At 42.9% G+C, this 17,727-nt stretch overlaps 1 protein-coding gene across 1 annotated transcript in view; it reads left to right on the plus strand.

Annotated features, from left to right (window-relative positions):
• tbc1d22a (TBC1 domain family, member 22a) overlaps positions 1-17,727 on the plus strand; it is a 365,114-nt gene that overhangs the window by 49,908 nt on the left and 297,479 nt on the right. The window contains exon 6 of the mRNA XM_083651077.1: positions 14,962-15,032. Within this exon, the coding sequence (XP_083507203.1) occupies positions 14,962-15,032 (71 nt within the window). The remainder of the gene's footprint in view (positions 1-14,961; positions 15,033-17,727) is intronic.

Here is a 17,727-nt window from a genome sequence, read left to right on the forward strand (position 1 = left end):
GCACTGAGTGACAGCACTGCCCCCCTCTCCCAGTCCTCTTATTGGCCTGCATACAGGACCATACAGGCAGGCAGACAGGCAGGCAGGCAGGCAGACAGGCAGACAGGCAGGCAGGCAGGCAGGCAGGCAGGCAGACAGACAGACAGGCAGGCAGACAGACAGGCAGACAGACAGGCAGGCAGACAGGCAGACAGACAGACAGGCAGGCAGGCAGACAGGCAGGCAGACAGACAGGCAGGCAAACGGGTAGGTAGAGAGGTAGTGCAGCTACATACACACTCTCATACATTCGCACATACACATACACTCGTACGTCTAGCCCTTTTTTGCAGCACGACAACCTCCTCTTGCTCTGCTGCTTGTAGGAAGAGCCTCTCGCCCTCAGCTCCTGGAGTCAGAACGCACACAGCGATAAGGACATGGCTCTTATGAATACATGCATGACTCAATGACTGTCCACCTGCCTGTTGGCATCCCATCAAGACAAAAAACACAATTCCAAATCCAGTCTGAATGGGATCCTCGGAATAAGAACTGCACTCAACTCAAGGCCCTTGCCTTGAAACATTTCATTTTGTAGCCTAAATGTTATAGAATTGGACATTCTGACAGATATTAATGGGGTTAAAATCCCCATGCGGGCTGGGCCCGCGACTCGAATGAGACCTCCTTTAACATCTACTGTTGAGCTGCCCTTGAGCAAGGCACCTGACCCCCGGCTGCTTCACTGGAGCTGCTGAGTGGGTGGGCAACAGTACAAGATTGTGGGAACTAGGAAGCCCCCTGGTATGTGCATGGATGTGACTTTCACAGCTCCCACACATCGTTGCTAGTCATCTTGCGTGGTTAAATACAAGCTAATCTAATAAGAACATGTGGTTATTTAGTTTAAATTGTTAAATACAAGTTAATGTAATAAAAAACATGTGGTTATTTAGTTTAAATTTGCCCTCTGAATGTTGTAAGAGTCATTGAGCATTCATTACCTCCGAGGGTCCCGTATCACTGCAGCTGTTATGGTGTTCAACAGAAGGTACACGATGTCCTAATCACCCCCTGTGGTCCCCAGCTTAACTCCAGCCAAGACAAAGTGTGGCCCTGGAAGTTCATGCATAATGGACAAGAACACAGAGGAGGCACTAGCAGCAGTTGCCCTTGAGTTGTACATTCTCTGCTGGTGTTACAGGTGCTATTCATGCCCAGTGGCAGTGAGGAATAGAGCTTCCTCCAGGGGTGAGTTTCTCTCTCCAGACTCGGTCCCCTAGTGGCAGTGAGGAATATAGCTTCCTCCAGGGGTGAGTTTCTCTCTCCAGACTCAGTCCCCTGAGGCCGGTGCCTGCCAGCATGATAAACACCCGTGCTACTGATCACACTAATTCCAGACCATGTATATAATAATGTCTGATACTTTATTGTTCCCAATAGCAAAGTTCTCTTTTCGCTTGTTTCTGCTTGCACGTTCACATGTACATTTTGAAATGATTGCCTGGGAGGCTAATTGATTATAAACCCAGCTTGTACTCCTCAGTGTGTTGCTACTGCATTGTTGCTATCGAGACCTGTTCGTTATAGGAATGCCTTCACAATATGAAGTTGTTGATTTTTTCCCATAATATGTGCACGTAGGGCTGGGCGATATGGTTGAAATCAATATCTTACTACAGTAATATAATTGTACAGAGAGAAAGAAAAGAAATCCGTCCACGGGGGGCAATACAGCACTATTTTACATTTTAAGGCCTTCCGGGCATTGCTACCATGCAGTGCGACTTCGTGCCCATCGTCGAGTTGGAGAACAGAGACAAGGATGCCACCGATGTGATTGGAGTGTGTAAGAGTGCTGGGGAGGTTTCCCGTATCACCACTAAGACCAGCAGAAACATCTCCAGAGACCTCCATTTAATGGACACCACTGGCAAAGTGGTGACAGCTCTTCAACAGTGACAGGTCAAAGTCAAACTATAGCCAATCAAATCACTCAATTTGAAATGTTTTCTGTAGTCTATTCATTGGCTGCTTAGATTGAGTTGTTTATGATGTACATCTAGAGCTGAAGTTGAAACTTTTTCTATATATTAGAAACCCTTTCTAAACGTATATTTTTATTCTTGACTTGGTAATTGTAATGTCTATTATGTATGAGATCTGTTCTGTCACTTTATCTAAACTTTATCTAAACTTTGAAGTGATTTGATTGCCTATAGTTTGACCTGTCACTGTTGAAGAGCTAAAAGCTGTTTTTATTTGGCCTTCATTAGACAGGAGGGGTGGGGAGAGAGAGAGGGGATGACATGTGACAAAGGACCTCGGGTCAGATTCGAACCCACGTCAGCCGCACGAGGGGCCGAGCCTCCGTGGTACACGTGCTCCCAGGTGAGCACAAGAGCGAAAAGCTGATTGATTGTTTTGCTCACCCTAATGATTGTCTAACCACCATCAGATGTGTGACTAAGGTGGGTGTGGCCTGTTGTCATACTGATATATATCATATATATATATATATATATATATATTGATCTTGAAGACGGCCAGAGGGCCGAAACGTCATTACAAATTCATATGGAGCCAGAATGTGCAACGCTTCTTTTGACTCAAGCAGTGCTTGCTAGTACTATAACTGACAGGACATACGCTAGGTTCCAAACTGTTCACTAGCAACACAAATCTAATTTTGTAAAAACAGTCTATAAAAACAGACAGACAGACAGACAGGACATGAATTGCCAAAAGACAAACAATAGGCACAGAAACACTTAACAGACTAGGTCACACTAAACAATACGAAACAAAATAAAAACATACCATATATCATCACAACATAACCACAGGCCTACCTAATAAGTAACCAAACATTAAAGAGGGGAGGGAAAAATATAATATGATAAATAAATATAATTCAAGTTCTAAGCTAGATTTTTTAAGTTAAACACCAAATTATGTGCAGAGTTTTTAACTTATTAATTTAGAAAGCAGAATTGTGTGTGATGACATTCCCAAATCACCATATCATCACAACATGGTTCCACTGAAAATGATTATCACCCAGTGTAAGTGACTGAATTAGTTGACTAAAAATGGCGTTAGCATTATTAGCGTTCTTTATTGAAAATAATTGAGACAGCTACTGTAGCACTTAGCTGATAAGCTATCTTGCAGCTGGTGATGCCCCTTGCCTTGGGAAAGTTGCAGAAGATTTCCCCTCACATTGTGACAAGTAACCACTGAATAAATATAACAGACTTAGCAGTGTTTCCCACAGGATTTTGAGAATTTGTGGTGGGGGACCGCAGACCCCCTAGGGGGGTGCGGGGGCATTTCCCCCCCGTGAGATTTTTTTAAACATTTTAAAGTAAAATGCATGAATTTGGTGTACTTTGAGAAAGCTTAAGAGCAAAATTAAAAGGCTAGATCTATGAAGAACATGTCATCATTACTGTGCTGTGGGTTTACAATGACAAACTAAATTTCTCCCTATAGGTCAGGGATACTCAACTTGCTTTGCCACTTTCGTGAAATGATAGAAGGCGAGGGGCCAGTTAATAAACAAACAATATACATTTTTCTGTAGCGGATTGTAGGTTTTTGGGGTGTCAGCCGTAGTTTAGGCTGACAGTGTTGTGCACACCGGATAGTTAGTTAGGTTAAGTTAGTTGGGTTAAAGTCCCTGGAAACCAGAAATATTTTATTATTATTTAGCATTTTGAGTTCATCACATCACAGGAGCCTATGTTAACACATTGAGTGCCACAGCGCTTCAGTAAAATTGTCTGCAGCCTGAACACATTGAACACTCCTGCTTCTTCCAAAGAAGAAATTTTGTTTCTAGACAGTTCCATTATGAAATGACACCCTCTGAAAAAAGTGCACTTTCAAGGGTTTTCTGTCGTTTTTTTTTACTTTCCAAGATATAGTCACTTTTATGAATACCTTTTGCACTCTAATTTCGAGCACATTCACTGACTCTGGCTGGTGTTTTCTGATGTGGTGGCGTGGTGTGGTTTCTGTGCAGCCTGCGTGAGAGAGAGGGAGAGAGAGGGAGAGAGGAGAGAGAGGAGAGAGAGAGCAGCATAGCGCTCGGCACAGAGTGGGAGGCAGACGGACACTGAGGGAGCGCTGTCACTGGGGGCAAAGAACGGACAAAAGGAGGGCAGATTGCGCACGTGTACAAAGGTTATATAGAGCTTATGACGTCATAAGCTCCTGCATTTTAGCACCTCGCGCACTGATGAGGAAGTATCTTGTAGAATCTTGTAGAAAAGTGTCGATTTTAAGGCTTTGGGTTGAAAGTAATGTATAATAATTTCGGAGGCAGACAATTACTAACATAAGACCCTAAATAACATAGTTAGAACGTTTTTGTGGATTTTGGTTTCCAGGGACTTTAAGTACATACATAAGTGCCTGGGTAGCGAGCAGATGGCGTATTTGACAATTTAGCAGCTAAATCATAGATTATTGAAAGATATTCCATATTCCAGACTGAAATGCTATAACAGAAGTATTGGCCAGAATGACATGAACATTTATTGGACACTTATTCAGCGGATATCTTGCATGTTGCGTTCAGGTGCACTGTAAAAAAAAACAATTTTTTTTTTTTTTTTTTTTTTTTTTTGGTCAACATCTTATTGTGGCGGTCAAAATATTATTGTGGCGGCCCGCCACAAATTCCTTTATGTATGGGAAACACTGCTTAGGGTGGTTTCACATCAGGGACACGGGGCCGTTTCTGAGCACACTTGACCCAACTCTGACCCCAAAGGCTGGTTCATCTGATTAGTGTGAACATTTCATCTGATTAGTGTGAACATTTCATCTGATTAGTGTGAGCATTTCATCTGATTAGTGTGAGCATTTCATCTGATTAGTGTGAACATTGTGTTTCGTGCCCGGGCACGGAGCAGCCAACCGTTCCTGGGTCCACTTGAAAGGGTGGTCTCGGGAACGGTTCAACCGTCCCCGGGAACGAAACGCATCAAGTGTGAACACAACTTTACCAAAACATGGGGGTGTAGTGTACTGCTATTAAATACAGTACGAGTTTATGTATTGTTTTCTAACTGTGACTGATGTTATAGTCAGTGTAAAAGCGAGCTGTGTTGCGTTTAGCTTTGCTTTGCTTTCATACTGTAAGCTTTGCGTTTTAACTACCGGTAGGTCTAATTGGTCAAGACCATCTATTACTAGCTCACTGTGAAATAGAGTACGTTAGCCGATATCAGACTGAATTGTCAACTTGTAAGCAGTTGACTGCTGGTCAGTGGAGTGGGCTGATTCAAAGGTCTGGACCCAGGCTTGTATAACCTACTACCTAGTAAAATGACAGATATCTGATTAGGTAGTAAACGCATCGGCTATTATACTAATGCTACTGTAGCGGCTACTCGCCATTAGCAACGCAACTTGCTTTTACACTATACATTTTAAGTTCATCATAGTACAGAAAACAATAGACAGACTTGTATTTACCTCTTGTAGGTCACAGAACTCCAATCCATAACTTTGGTCATTGGCACCTACTGTATGGGAGTTTGTAGATACGCAAATGTGCCTGGGAACGGAACAACATTACTAATGTGAGAATTTGACCAGTGGGGGAGTGGGGAGGGGGGCAATCATTCTCGGGCACTGAACGAAAGCAATCGTTCCTAATGTGGAACCGGCCTAATATTCCAAATGCCATGGTGTGTTATGCCATGTGATCATGAGTTATGCCATGGTGTGCGTTTCATTTATTTCACTGCAGCTTAGGCTTGGCTGTCTCATTCATAATGCACCAGAGATGGATACCCCGGAGAGCCAGATATGTTTTCTGAAAGACGAGCTAGCCTCGTACTAATGAAACGACATCTGCAATTTAGCCAGTATGTCAACTATGCTCATGTCACCCTCTCTGTCTCTGACTGCTGTGGGAAATGGAATTTTATTCCTCAGAAATGGATCAGTAGAAGCTGAAATGAGGAGGAGGGACCGTATGCATTCTAAAGGATTTAGACATGATGTCCTACGTGAGTGCATTTAGCACGAGTTGAGCATCACTACAGAGCCTGTTTGTTTCACATGTGAATTAGACATTTCTTTATATGGAGATCTCCACTGAAAGGAGCTTTTTAGTGAAGTCCGTTAAAACTCTCTGAAACTGGAAGAATATGTCGATCCATGATTTCCTTGTAGAATTTCACGAGGTCATTTCCTGACTGTGCTGTACCACTGCATGTGTGAATTTATAACTCAGTCATAACTCATAGGTTAAAATAGATGATAGAAAATACTATATTTCGGGCATGGTTGACAGGTCGCCTGTCCAGTGATCGCGCAGCTTGCCGATCACGGACCAATAGCAGGCGGAGCTGTGGCTCTGCACCGTCTCGTGTGAGCTGCACAAGAACTGCACAAGAACCCCAAGATGGCGACGGCCACACAGATAGGCTTCAAAACGGGAGTCCAAAAACCAATGTCCATATGTTTTAGAGGGTCTATGATTCCAACACGCACAAGTACACACATGCATGCACAAAGACAGATAGATAAACGCATAGACTCCATTCTTCTGCAAGCTATTCCTGCAGTGTCTTAGTAGTAGCCAAGAAGCGGGGACAGGGCTTTCTGGAGGTCAGCACAGCCTCAGTAGGTACCCCCCTTCTCCCTACCCCCTATGGTGAGATTAATGCCAGGTGGGGGAAATGTAACAGATAGTTTAATTAAGCCCCGACCTGCAAGATTCATGGACTCATTTCTTTGTCAGACAGCGCAAATGAAGGTTCAAAGGGTGTGAGGCGAGAGGAGAGACACCCTTGACTAGCTCTTTGCAGCATAATGAATAGAACACCACTCCCCTGATAAAGGTTTCACCCTTACTTGCACTTTGTCAAAGATGACTCCCACCGTAACACCACTTCAGCCGGGTCGTGCTCAAGGAGAAGTTCACTGAAAAACAATGCTGATTTATTTCACACATGATCTCACACATATCCAAAAACTGCAAACCGTTTCGCAGACATTCATCTACTTTGACAGTTATTGAGAGTTGATTAATTTGTGGACCAGTGAGTCATTTGTGCATGAATGTACAAAATAAATCAGCATTGTTTTTCGGTGAAGTTCTCCTTGAGCATGACCCGGCTGAGGGGGTGTTACTATTAAGAGGACATGAAACATTTGATCATATGACATTACAGCGCAGTACAGACTAGTTAAGGGTGGGTATTACCGTAAGTATTTTGAACAGGCTACTAACAGGCTCTTGGATTGTGGTGGTTTTGATTAATCAAAACGTAAAAAAAATCCTTGCTACTACTGTACAGCCACCCTAGTGATGTCATCAAGCAGCGCACTAGTTGGCGAAAAGTTGAAATGTTAATTCATCTTTCTAGCAAATCTAGTTACATTTCAGACTTGAAAGCAGTATTGCGTCTTGTCTGAGGTGAAATGCAAATTAACTAGTCACATGATCAAATGTCCCATGTACTCTTTAAAGGAGAACTTACCTCCAAAACACTTTTTTTCAGCTTTTAACCAATATATATGACTTTGGGGGTGATGTGTGAAGAATTCTGGTCAGAATTTCCACATTTGACACCAAACTGTTGCCATTTTACCATTTGTATCATTTTTCAGCAGCATATCTGGCATAAGCGCCCTCTAAGGGTCAAACACTGCTTTTTTTTCTTTTCTCAAATGAATGGGAGATTAGGGGCACACTGACGTCACAGTGCCCCCAAAGACTATGGGATTTCAAGATAATTACTCCCCTACCCCCCCTGTACCCTTTCGGCTCCTCAGAACTCCAAGCCTATTCTTATTGAAGTTTGCTCTTAAAATACTGAACCAAACGTCGTCAAAGTTGGCACATGTCTTAATTATAGTTAGTTTCCCGCTGAATGTGTCACTACTTTATTAATATCTTACCTGGATAAGCTCGAATGATGATGTATATATTATCAGTCCGAGTTGGAAGCAGCTGTCTCCAGCCAGGCAGGCGGGAGAGAGTCGTACTGTAAACCTCATGCACTAGCTCCAAGCTCCGCGGGCGCGCGCAGCAGAGCAGAGCTCTCTGTGCTCTGAGAGCAGAGAGAGCAGTCTGATATTTCCGCAAACAAATATGGTCGCAGTTTAGCGCACATGTAAAATATAACGCTATACTACGACGTGACAACGTGACAAAGCTTCTCTAAACACATCGGCTACTATCATATTTCCCTGCATCCCTCCTACTGAGATTATATCGGTAATGATTTTGGACAGACTGAATGCGCGGAGGAGGAGGAGGAGAGATCTGCAGCAGCTGTGCCCTGAGTAGCCCTGAGAGACACTCGCCTCGCTCCGACTACTGTGCCTGTCTGTGAAAAGCGTCCTGTCCAGTCGCACCTTCGCAAACAGATGCGGGATTCCCTCAATCCTGTACCCAATCTCAGACTGTATTCTCTAAATCGCACACCAGCTATTTCTGTCTGTGTTTGTTTGTTGCTCCGTGAGGTTAGAGCGCCCCATGCATGCAGCAGGCTGTTTCGCCAGCCGGGGTCTGGCAGGAGGGACTGGGAGGAGGCGCAGGCAGCCTGCACTGCACTGAGAGGAAAACTTTTGCACAACTTTTAACAAGAATCACGAAAAGCCCCCAAACTAAAATGAAAAAGGGACTATATGGCAACTTGGACGAGGGAATGACGTAGAGAAATCTCGCATTGTGTTACCCCAGAACGGGGGGTTTGTTGTATTGTGCGGTGTGCTGCTGTAACGAGCCCACGTCACTTTGCTCTCGTAACGTAGTTTTGACACACTGCCATAGAGATACATGCAGAAAAATAATTAAATTTCTAGTTCGCCACTGAATTACCAAATTGATATATTTTTCAACCATTTTCAGATTTTCTGTTTCCATACAGACCAACAGCGTTGGCTAGTTGTTGATATTTATAAAGATATGGCCCCTCTCAAATAAATTATTTTTGAGGCAGTAGGCAAACTGTAATGGCGTCGATTTCCGAAAAAGAATCTTGACTTCAACACAGCCAAAGAGTCCAGTATAGACAAGAGCATATGTCATTTCTTGGTTTTTTCCATAGGTATTTTCAAATCACTGTTCTAATACATATCTAGGGGGTAAGTCCTCCTTTAAGCAAAGGTTGGATCTGTTTGGAGGTAGCCCGCCTTGGTGGTCATGCACAGTACACACGTATACAGTACTGGAACATGCACGCACGCGCACGCACGCACACACACACACACACACGCACACGCACACACACACACACACACACACACACACACACACACACACACACACAGAGATGTTTCTCTCCAATTCTTGAACTCATGACGTTAGCGAGGGCGATTAGAGAGACAGAGACAAGGGGAGAACATAGTTGAATCCCTGCAATGTCCCCTGCTGTGCTACAGTGATGCTCTGTGTCATATCTGAGAGAGTTCTTTCATCTGTTAAAGTGACTTGCTGTAGCACGGCCTAGCGTTGGGACAAACTAAACGCTCCCTTACTATGGGGCTCTGGCTCCCTACGAACCAACAGAGCCATGCTGTGCGCTAGATCACACTATTGAATTTCTATGTAATTAAAGTCACTGGGGACAAGGTGGGAGAGAAATTTAAAGTGGAGGATGTATAGGAACTATAGTGAATAAATAGCTCCTCGCATCAGCTGAACAAGCCCTAATGCGTTTCACTCGATTTAGCCAATGGACCTAGCCCATTGCTGTTTAGCTGATTGCTATTTCCTATTCTGCTATCTGTCACTGACTCTCCATTGCATTTGCCTTGAAGAACAGGCAAGGCCGAGTCATTTGGCAGCACTAATCAATACCATTCACTCTGTGCGAAGGGCTTATCAATTTCCGGCCAGTGCCTTGGATAAGAGTCTAGGAGGAATTTGGCGTCTTCAGGAGGTACATCTGTTTCTTTTTTAATTCAGTCAGAAAAGTATGTTAAGACGGTGTCATTTCATTTGCACTCAAATCAATTCCCCTCCTCCTCCTCCGTTCACTCTTGGAATGCAGGTAAAAGCAACAGTGCCGATGCAATTACAAGTGAAGATTCCTATCTGGTTTTTGATGCTTGGCTCAGTTTGGATGTTGCAGCGTGTCCTATTGAATGCTAATGGTTGATTCTAAACTTGCAGTCTGAGGGAAAGCCATCCGTGAATAATGGATGAGTTAACGTTAGCAAGACCCCTTGCAGGAACCACCTGCTTCTCGAGAAATGGTGCCGAAAAAATGCACAGTCATACATCTTGAATATTTCAGGCTGTCTGCGCCTTGTAGACGAGGTCACTCATTGCTTCCACTGACTCGGCTTTTGCAACAGTTGGGGAAGTTATTTGTGTAAATAAAATGTGTCCTGCATTGCCAAGACGAAATCCAGCCATTTCAGAGTCCTGTGCATCTGATGAGGAGATACCTCCCACTCCATTATTGCAAGGTGTACTTATACTACAGGATCAGAACAAGTTTCGTGGACAAATATTGTATTATTCTAATGTATTACACAGAGACTAGTCTCGGTTCCCATACAATTGGAGATATCCGCATAATAATTGTCTGGGAACTTCTTAATAAATATTTGTTTGGATGACTGCGAGAACGGCCGCTAACAGCTACGCCCCTTTGTCAGTTACCAGAAATGACCCTATCCCCGTGTTATCCTCCGTAGTGAAACAATCTGGAGATACAACGAATCACTTTGTAACTGAGCTTTTTGAAACATCCAAAATGGATGTCCCGAGCAATCCCTTGAAAATGAGATTCCGATCTCAATAGGACTCACCTGGTACAGGATACATAAATATTATGGATAAGTTGTTCATCTGAATATACAACTCTGTCTTGTCTTGTTTATGTTTGAGCTTTTTGTAGCTTGTTTGTTGATTTGTTTGCTGATTTGTTTCTATTATTGAACTTGAATGATTTGTGTCTTGTAAGCCCAGATGGGTTGGGCACCATGAATATGGTGAATGACACAGAAATAAAAATGTATCTATCTATCTATCTATCTATCTATCTATCTATCTATCTATCTATCTATCTATCTATTTTTTCCCCAATATATTATTTTTCAATTTTCAGAACAAACCAAAGCAAAACAAACTCAGACACAAACAGAAAAACAAAACAAAAACATACCAACATTACAGTATGATGCTACCAGTCGCATAATGTGCTTAAGTGCCTGTAAGAGATGCCAAAGTTCTCAGTCCAGTTTTAACTCAGTGAGTGCCAATGACAACTATCGTCGTCAATTCAAATAGTAACGTAGAGTGCCAATGACGACTAAAGTCGTCAATTGCGTTTTTTGACGGTGGGACGTGGATCAAAGCCTGATGCATCTCCTGTGAAAGTATGGGGGATGTCGAATGTGTAGAAGCTATTTTACGGACCCATTAGGTGGCGACAGTGCTCTCCAGATTAGAGAAAGGTGAGGAAAAACAGCAGAAGAAGCCCCGTGATGAAACGGAAACCGATGCTGGAGCCAGAGCCGTATAGATTGCTCTGGCTGGATCTAACGTTAGCTGCGAACAGCAGTCAATCCGCTCCCACTCCCACAACTGAGCCCCTCTGTCTCTGCTGCATAGTTTCTCCACACGATTAGCCGCCAGAAAAGCAGCACCCGACGCCGAAGGGCCAAACCATTCTCAGCAGTCCGGTTTGGCTTTTCGGTGTCGCGCTGGGAGCCGGCGCACAAAAACAGAGCGCTCCGAAAATAGACGCTGGGTGCGTGTTAGGCTGTGTGTTAGTGGGGATGAGTTTCTCCCAGCTCCGCCGGCATGCAGGCTGTGTGTTGGTGTGGGGGTGAGTTTCTCCCAGCTCTGGCATGCAAGCTGTGTGTTGGTGTGGGGATCCCAGGTCCATGCAGAGATTCGTCGCCTGACACACGCAGCAGAGCGAGCAGAGCCACCAGAGACACTCCCAGGAGGAGGAGTTTGCAGTTGAGGGGGGTGGGGGTGCTGTTTTATTGAAGGAAATTACTGTTCAGATGTTTCAGGTCAGAAAATATTAGTTTCAGAGTCAGTGATTTGCTTGAAATGCTTCATTTCACAAAAGGCTCATTATCTCAGCTTCTAGTCTGAAACGTCTGTTTTTGGTGAAATCAACCTATTTTCTCCGGCTGATAACTAAAGAACGGAAAATGATATCAATAAACTTTTTTTTTCTGATGATACAATAGAGTCTCATCGTTCTTTGTGCGTGTTCGGTGTTTACATAGTAATATCACACAATATTCTGTGGGCCTCGAGAAATCACTGAAAACGCTCTGAAAGGGCTGGCACTGGGAGCATCCGTTTTCCAAAAGTGGCTGGCACTCAATGAGTTAACAATGAAAGGTGGGGAAGTTCTCAGTCCAGTTTTAACAGTGAAAGGTGGGGAAGTTCTCAGTCCAGTTTTAACAATGAAAGGTGGGGAAGTTCTCAGTCCAGTTTTAACAGTGAATGGTGGGGAACGTTCTCAGTTCAGTTTTAACAGTGAAAGGTGGGGAAGTTCTCAGTCCAGTTTTAACAGTGAAAGGTGGGGAAGTTCTCAGTCCAGTTTTAACAGGGAAAGGTGGGGGAAGTTCTCAGTTCAGTTTTAACATTGAAAGGTGGGGAACGTTCTCAGTCCAGTTTTAACAGTGAAAGGTGGGGAACGTTCTCAGTCCAGTTTTAACAGTGAAAGGTGGGGAAGTTCTCAGTCCAGTTTTAACAGTGAAAGGTGGGGAAGTTCTCAGTCCAGTTTTAACAGTGAAAGGTGGGGAACGTTCTCAGTCCAGTTTTAACATTGAAAGGTGGGGAAGTTCTCAGTCCAGTTTTAACAGTGAAAGGTGGGGAACGTTCTCAGTCCAGTTTTAACATTGAAAGGTGGGGAAGTTCTCAGTCCAGTTTTAACAGTGAAAGGTGGGGAACGTTCTCAGTCCAGTTTTAACAATGAAAGGTGGGGAAGTTCTCAGTCCAGTTTTAACAGTGAATGGTGGGGAACGTTCTCAGTTCAGTTTTAACAGTGAAAGGTGGGGAAGTTCTCAGTCCAGTTTTAACAGTGAAAGGTGGGGAAGTTCTCAGTCCAGTTTTAACAGTGAAAGGTGGGGAAGTTCTCAGTCCAGTTTTAACAGGGAAAGGTGGGGGAAGTTCTCAGTTCAGTTTTAACATTGAAAGGTGGGGAACGTTCTCAGTCCAGTTTTAACAGTGAAAGGTGGGGAACGTTCTCAGTCCAGTTTTAACAGTGAAAGGTGGGGAAGTTCTCAGTCCAGTTTTAACAGTGAAAGGTGGGGAACGTTCTCAGTCCAGTTTTAACATTGAAAGGTGGGGAAGTTCTCAGTCCAGTTTTAACAGTGAAAGGTGGGGAAGTTCTCAGTCCAGTTTTAACAGTGAAAGGTGGGGAATGTTCTCAGTCCAGTTTTAACAGTGAAAGGTGGGGAAGTTCTCAGTCCAGTTTTAACAGTGAAACGTGGGGAACGTTCTCAGTCCAGTTTTAACAGTGAAAGGTGGGGAAGTTCTCAGTCCAGTTTTAACAATGAAAGGTGGGGAAGTTCTCAGTCCAGTTTTAACAGTGAATGGTGGGGAACGTTCTCAGTTCAGTTTTAACAGTGAAAGGTGGGGAATGTTCTCAGTCCAGTTTTAACAGTGAAAGGTAGGGAAGTTCTCACTTCAGTTTTGGGTCCCTATGCAAAACCATTAGAAAAGTGTTGACACAAGCAATAAATAGGTTTAGCTTTATCGTAGTCTAGTTATTATATCAGTTGAAGGTAGAATAAGTCCTTCATTGAAAATAGGAAGACATAGAAGTCACAGTTTACTAGATACTAGATGATAATACGTATTATCTGCAGACACTGCCATTTCTCACCCCAACCCATCCCTTCCTGCAGTCTGTGTGTGTGTGTGTGTGTGTGTGTGTGTGTGTGTGTGTGTGTGTGTGTGTGTGTGTGTGTGTGTGTGTGTGTGTGTGTGTGTGTGTGTGCGGTCATGCATGTGTGAATGTCACTTAGTTACCTATTTGAATATTAACTTATCATGATGATATATGGACATCCTAGACTTAGTGCCCGTTACACCGTACGCCGAAGCAACGCCCAACCTAAGCTCAACCTACGCTGAACCCACAAGTTTCATTTGGACGTCCTTGTTAGCAGGCGAGGCCGTTCACACCAGTCGCGCATGTCACGCTCAAGGCATGCTCAAGGCACGTTTAACGCGTGCTCAAGCCATCGTTTAGGATTGAGTCCTATTTTCCAAGCTTGATGCATGAAGCGCGAAACTGCCAGACATGAATTCGATGGAAGTTGTGAGCGGGGGGAGGGGCCGGTGGAGCAGCTCCGAGCGAGGTGCTGAGCAAAAGAGAGGGCTTCTGGTGTGACCGGTTAAAGGAACACTCCGCCCATTTTCAACCAGCTTTGTATCATTAGAACATCAGTAGTATATCAGAAAACTGTAAACGGTTTTGAAGTCTGTCATTTAATTTGACAGTTATTGAGTGTTAAAGTGTGGACCAGTGACATCACTGGTCCACACTAACTCAAATTAATAACTCATTAACTCAAATCAACTCTCAATAACTGTCAAACTATTCATCATTCATCTAGTTTGACAGTTATTGAGAGTTGATTTGAGTTAATGAGTTATTTATTTGAGTTAGTGTGGACCAGTGATGTCACTGGTCCACACTCAATAACTGTCAAATTAAATGACAGACTTCAAAACCGTTTACAGTTTTCTGATATACTACTGATGTTCTAATGATACAAAGCTGGTTGAAAATGGGCAGAGTGTTCCTTTAAGTGTGAGCTCAGGTTCAGCGTGCCTCAAGCTTCAGCTCTGTTTATGTTAAGCACCTGGTGTGAACAAAGGCTTATGGTGCTTTAAGTTTGAGACATGAGTTAGTCAGTAAAGTGTTGCTGTGGCTGTTTGACTCTACCTATAAAAACTAAAACATGGGGAGAAAATGACTCTCTGACAGTCTCTGGTGTTTTTGTTGTTTTCTTCTACAGAGGAGCTACGGAAACTCAGCTGGTCCGGAATCCCACGACAGGTCCGGCCGATTACATGGAAGCTCCTCTCAGTAAGTTTTACACACGTGCCCTCGCACGCACGTATGCACACACGCACGCACACACGCACACACACACACACACACACACACACACACACACACACACACACCCCTTGCAATACATGCAAACACACAGAAACATACACGAGCATCGACAAACAAATATTCACAAACATGCACAATTGGGTGCAAACACATATACACAGTCAGAAATGCTCTCAGATGCAAAACACAATCAAATGCACAGAAACACACATGATGCAACTACATACACATCAAAACGCACACAAGCTGCATCAAACACACACAACATGATGCAACTACATACACATCAAAACACACACAAGCTGCATCAAACACACACAACATGATGCAACTACATACACATCAAAACACACACAAGCTGCATCAAACACACACAACATGATGCAACTACATACACATCAAAACACACACAAGCTGCATCAAACACACACAACATGATGCAACTACGTACACATCAAAACACACAACATGATGCAACTACATACACATCAAAACACACACAAGCTGCATCAAACACACACAACATGATGCAACTACGTACACATCAAAACACACAACATGATGCAACTACATACACATCAAAACACACACAAGCTGCATCAAACACACACAACATGATGCAACTACATACACATCAAAACACACACAAGCTGCATCAAACACACACAACATGATGCAACTACATACACATCAAAACACACACAAGCTGCATCAAACACACACAACATGATGCAACTACATACACATCAAAACACACACAAGCTGCATCAAACACACACAACATGATGCAACTACGTACACATCAAAACACACAACATGATGCAACTACATACACATCAAAACACACACAAGCTGCATCAAACACACACAACATGATGCAACTACGTACACATCAAAACACACAACATGATGCAACTACATACACATCAAAACACACACAAGCTGCATCAAACACACACAACATGATGCAACTACGTACACATCAAACACACAACATGATGCAACTACATACACATCAAAACACAACATGATGCAACTACATACACATCAAAACACACACAAGTTGCATCAAACACACAACATGATGCAACTACATACACATCAAAACACACACAAGTTGCATCAAACACACAACATGATGCAACTACATACACATCAAAACACACACAAGTTGCATCAAACACACAACATGATGCAACTACATACACATCAAAACACAACATGATGCAACTACATACACATCAAAACACACACAAGTTGCATCAAACACAACATGATGCAACTACGTACACATCAAAACACACACAAGTTGCATCAAACACAACATGATGCAACTACATACACATCAAAACACAAACAAGTTGCATCAAACACACAACATGATGCAACTACATACACATCAAACACACAACATGATGCAACTAGTACATACACATCAAAACACACACAAGTTGCATCAAACACACAACATGATGCAACTACATACACATCAAACACACAACATGGTGGAACTACATACACATCAAAACACACACAAGCTGCATCAAACACACACAACATGATGCAACTACGTACACATCAAAACACACAACATGATGCAACTACATACACATCAAAACACACACAAGCTGCATCAAACACACACAACATGATGCAACTACGTACACATCAAAACACACAACATGATGCAACTACATACACATCAAAACACACACAAGCTGCATCAAACACACACAACATGATGCAACTACATACACATCAAAACACACACAAGCTGCATCAAACACACACAACATGATGCAACTACATACACATCAAAACACACACAAGCTGCATCAAACACACACAACATGATGCAACTACATACACATCAAAACACACACAAGCTGCATCAAACACACACAACATGATGCAACTACGTACACATCAAAACACACAACATGATGCAACTACATACACATCAAAACACACACAAGCTGCATCAAACACACACAACATGATGCAACTACGTACACATCAAACACACAACATGATGCAACTACATACACATCAAAACACACACAAGCTGCATCAAACACACACAACATGATGCAACTACGTACACATCAAACACACAACATGATGCAACTACATACACATCAAAACACAACATGATGCAACTACATACACATCAAAACACACACAAGTTGCATCAAACACACAACATGATGCAACTACATACACATCAAAACACACAAGTTGCATCAAACACACAACATGATGCAACTACATACACATCAAAACACACACAAGTTGCATCAAACACACAACATGATGCAACTACATACACATCAAAACACAACATGATGCAACTACATACACATCAAAACACACACAAGTTGCATCAAACACACAACATGATGCAACTACATACACATCAAACACACAACATGATGCAACTAGTACATACACATCAAAACACACACAAGTTGCATCAAACACACAACATGATGCAACTACATACACATCAAACACACAACATGGTGGAACTACATACACATCAAAACACACACAAGCTGCATCAAACACACACAACATGATGCAACTACGTACACATCAAAACACACAACATGATGCAACTACATACACATCAAAACACACACAAGCTGCATCAAACACA

The sequence above is a fragment of the Poromitra crassiceps genome (assembly GCF_964638095.1).
Source record: "Poromitra crassiceps genome assembly, chromosome: 2".
Taxonomy (NCBI): Eukaryota; Metazoa; Chordata; class Actinopteri; order Beryciformes; family Melamphaidae; genus Poromitra; species Poromitra crassiceps.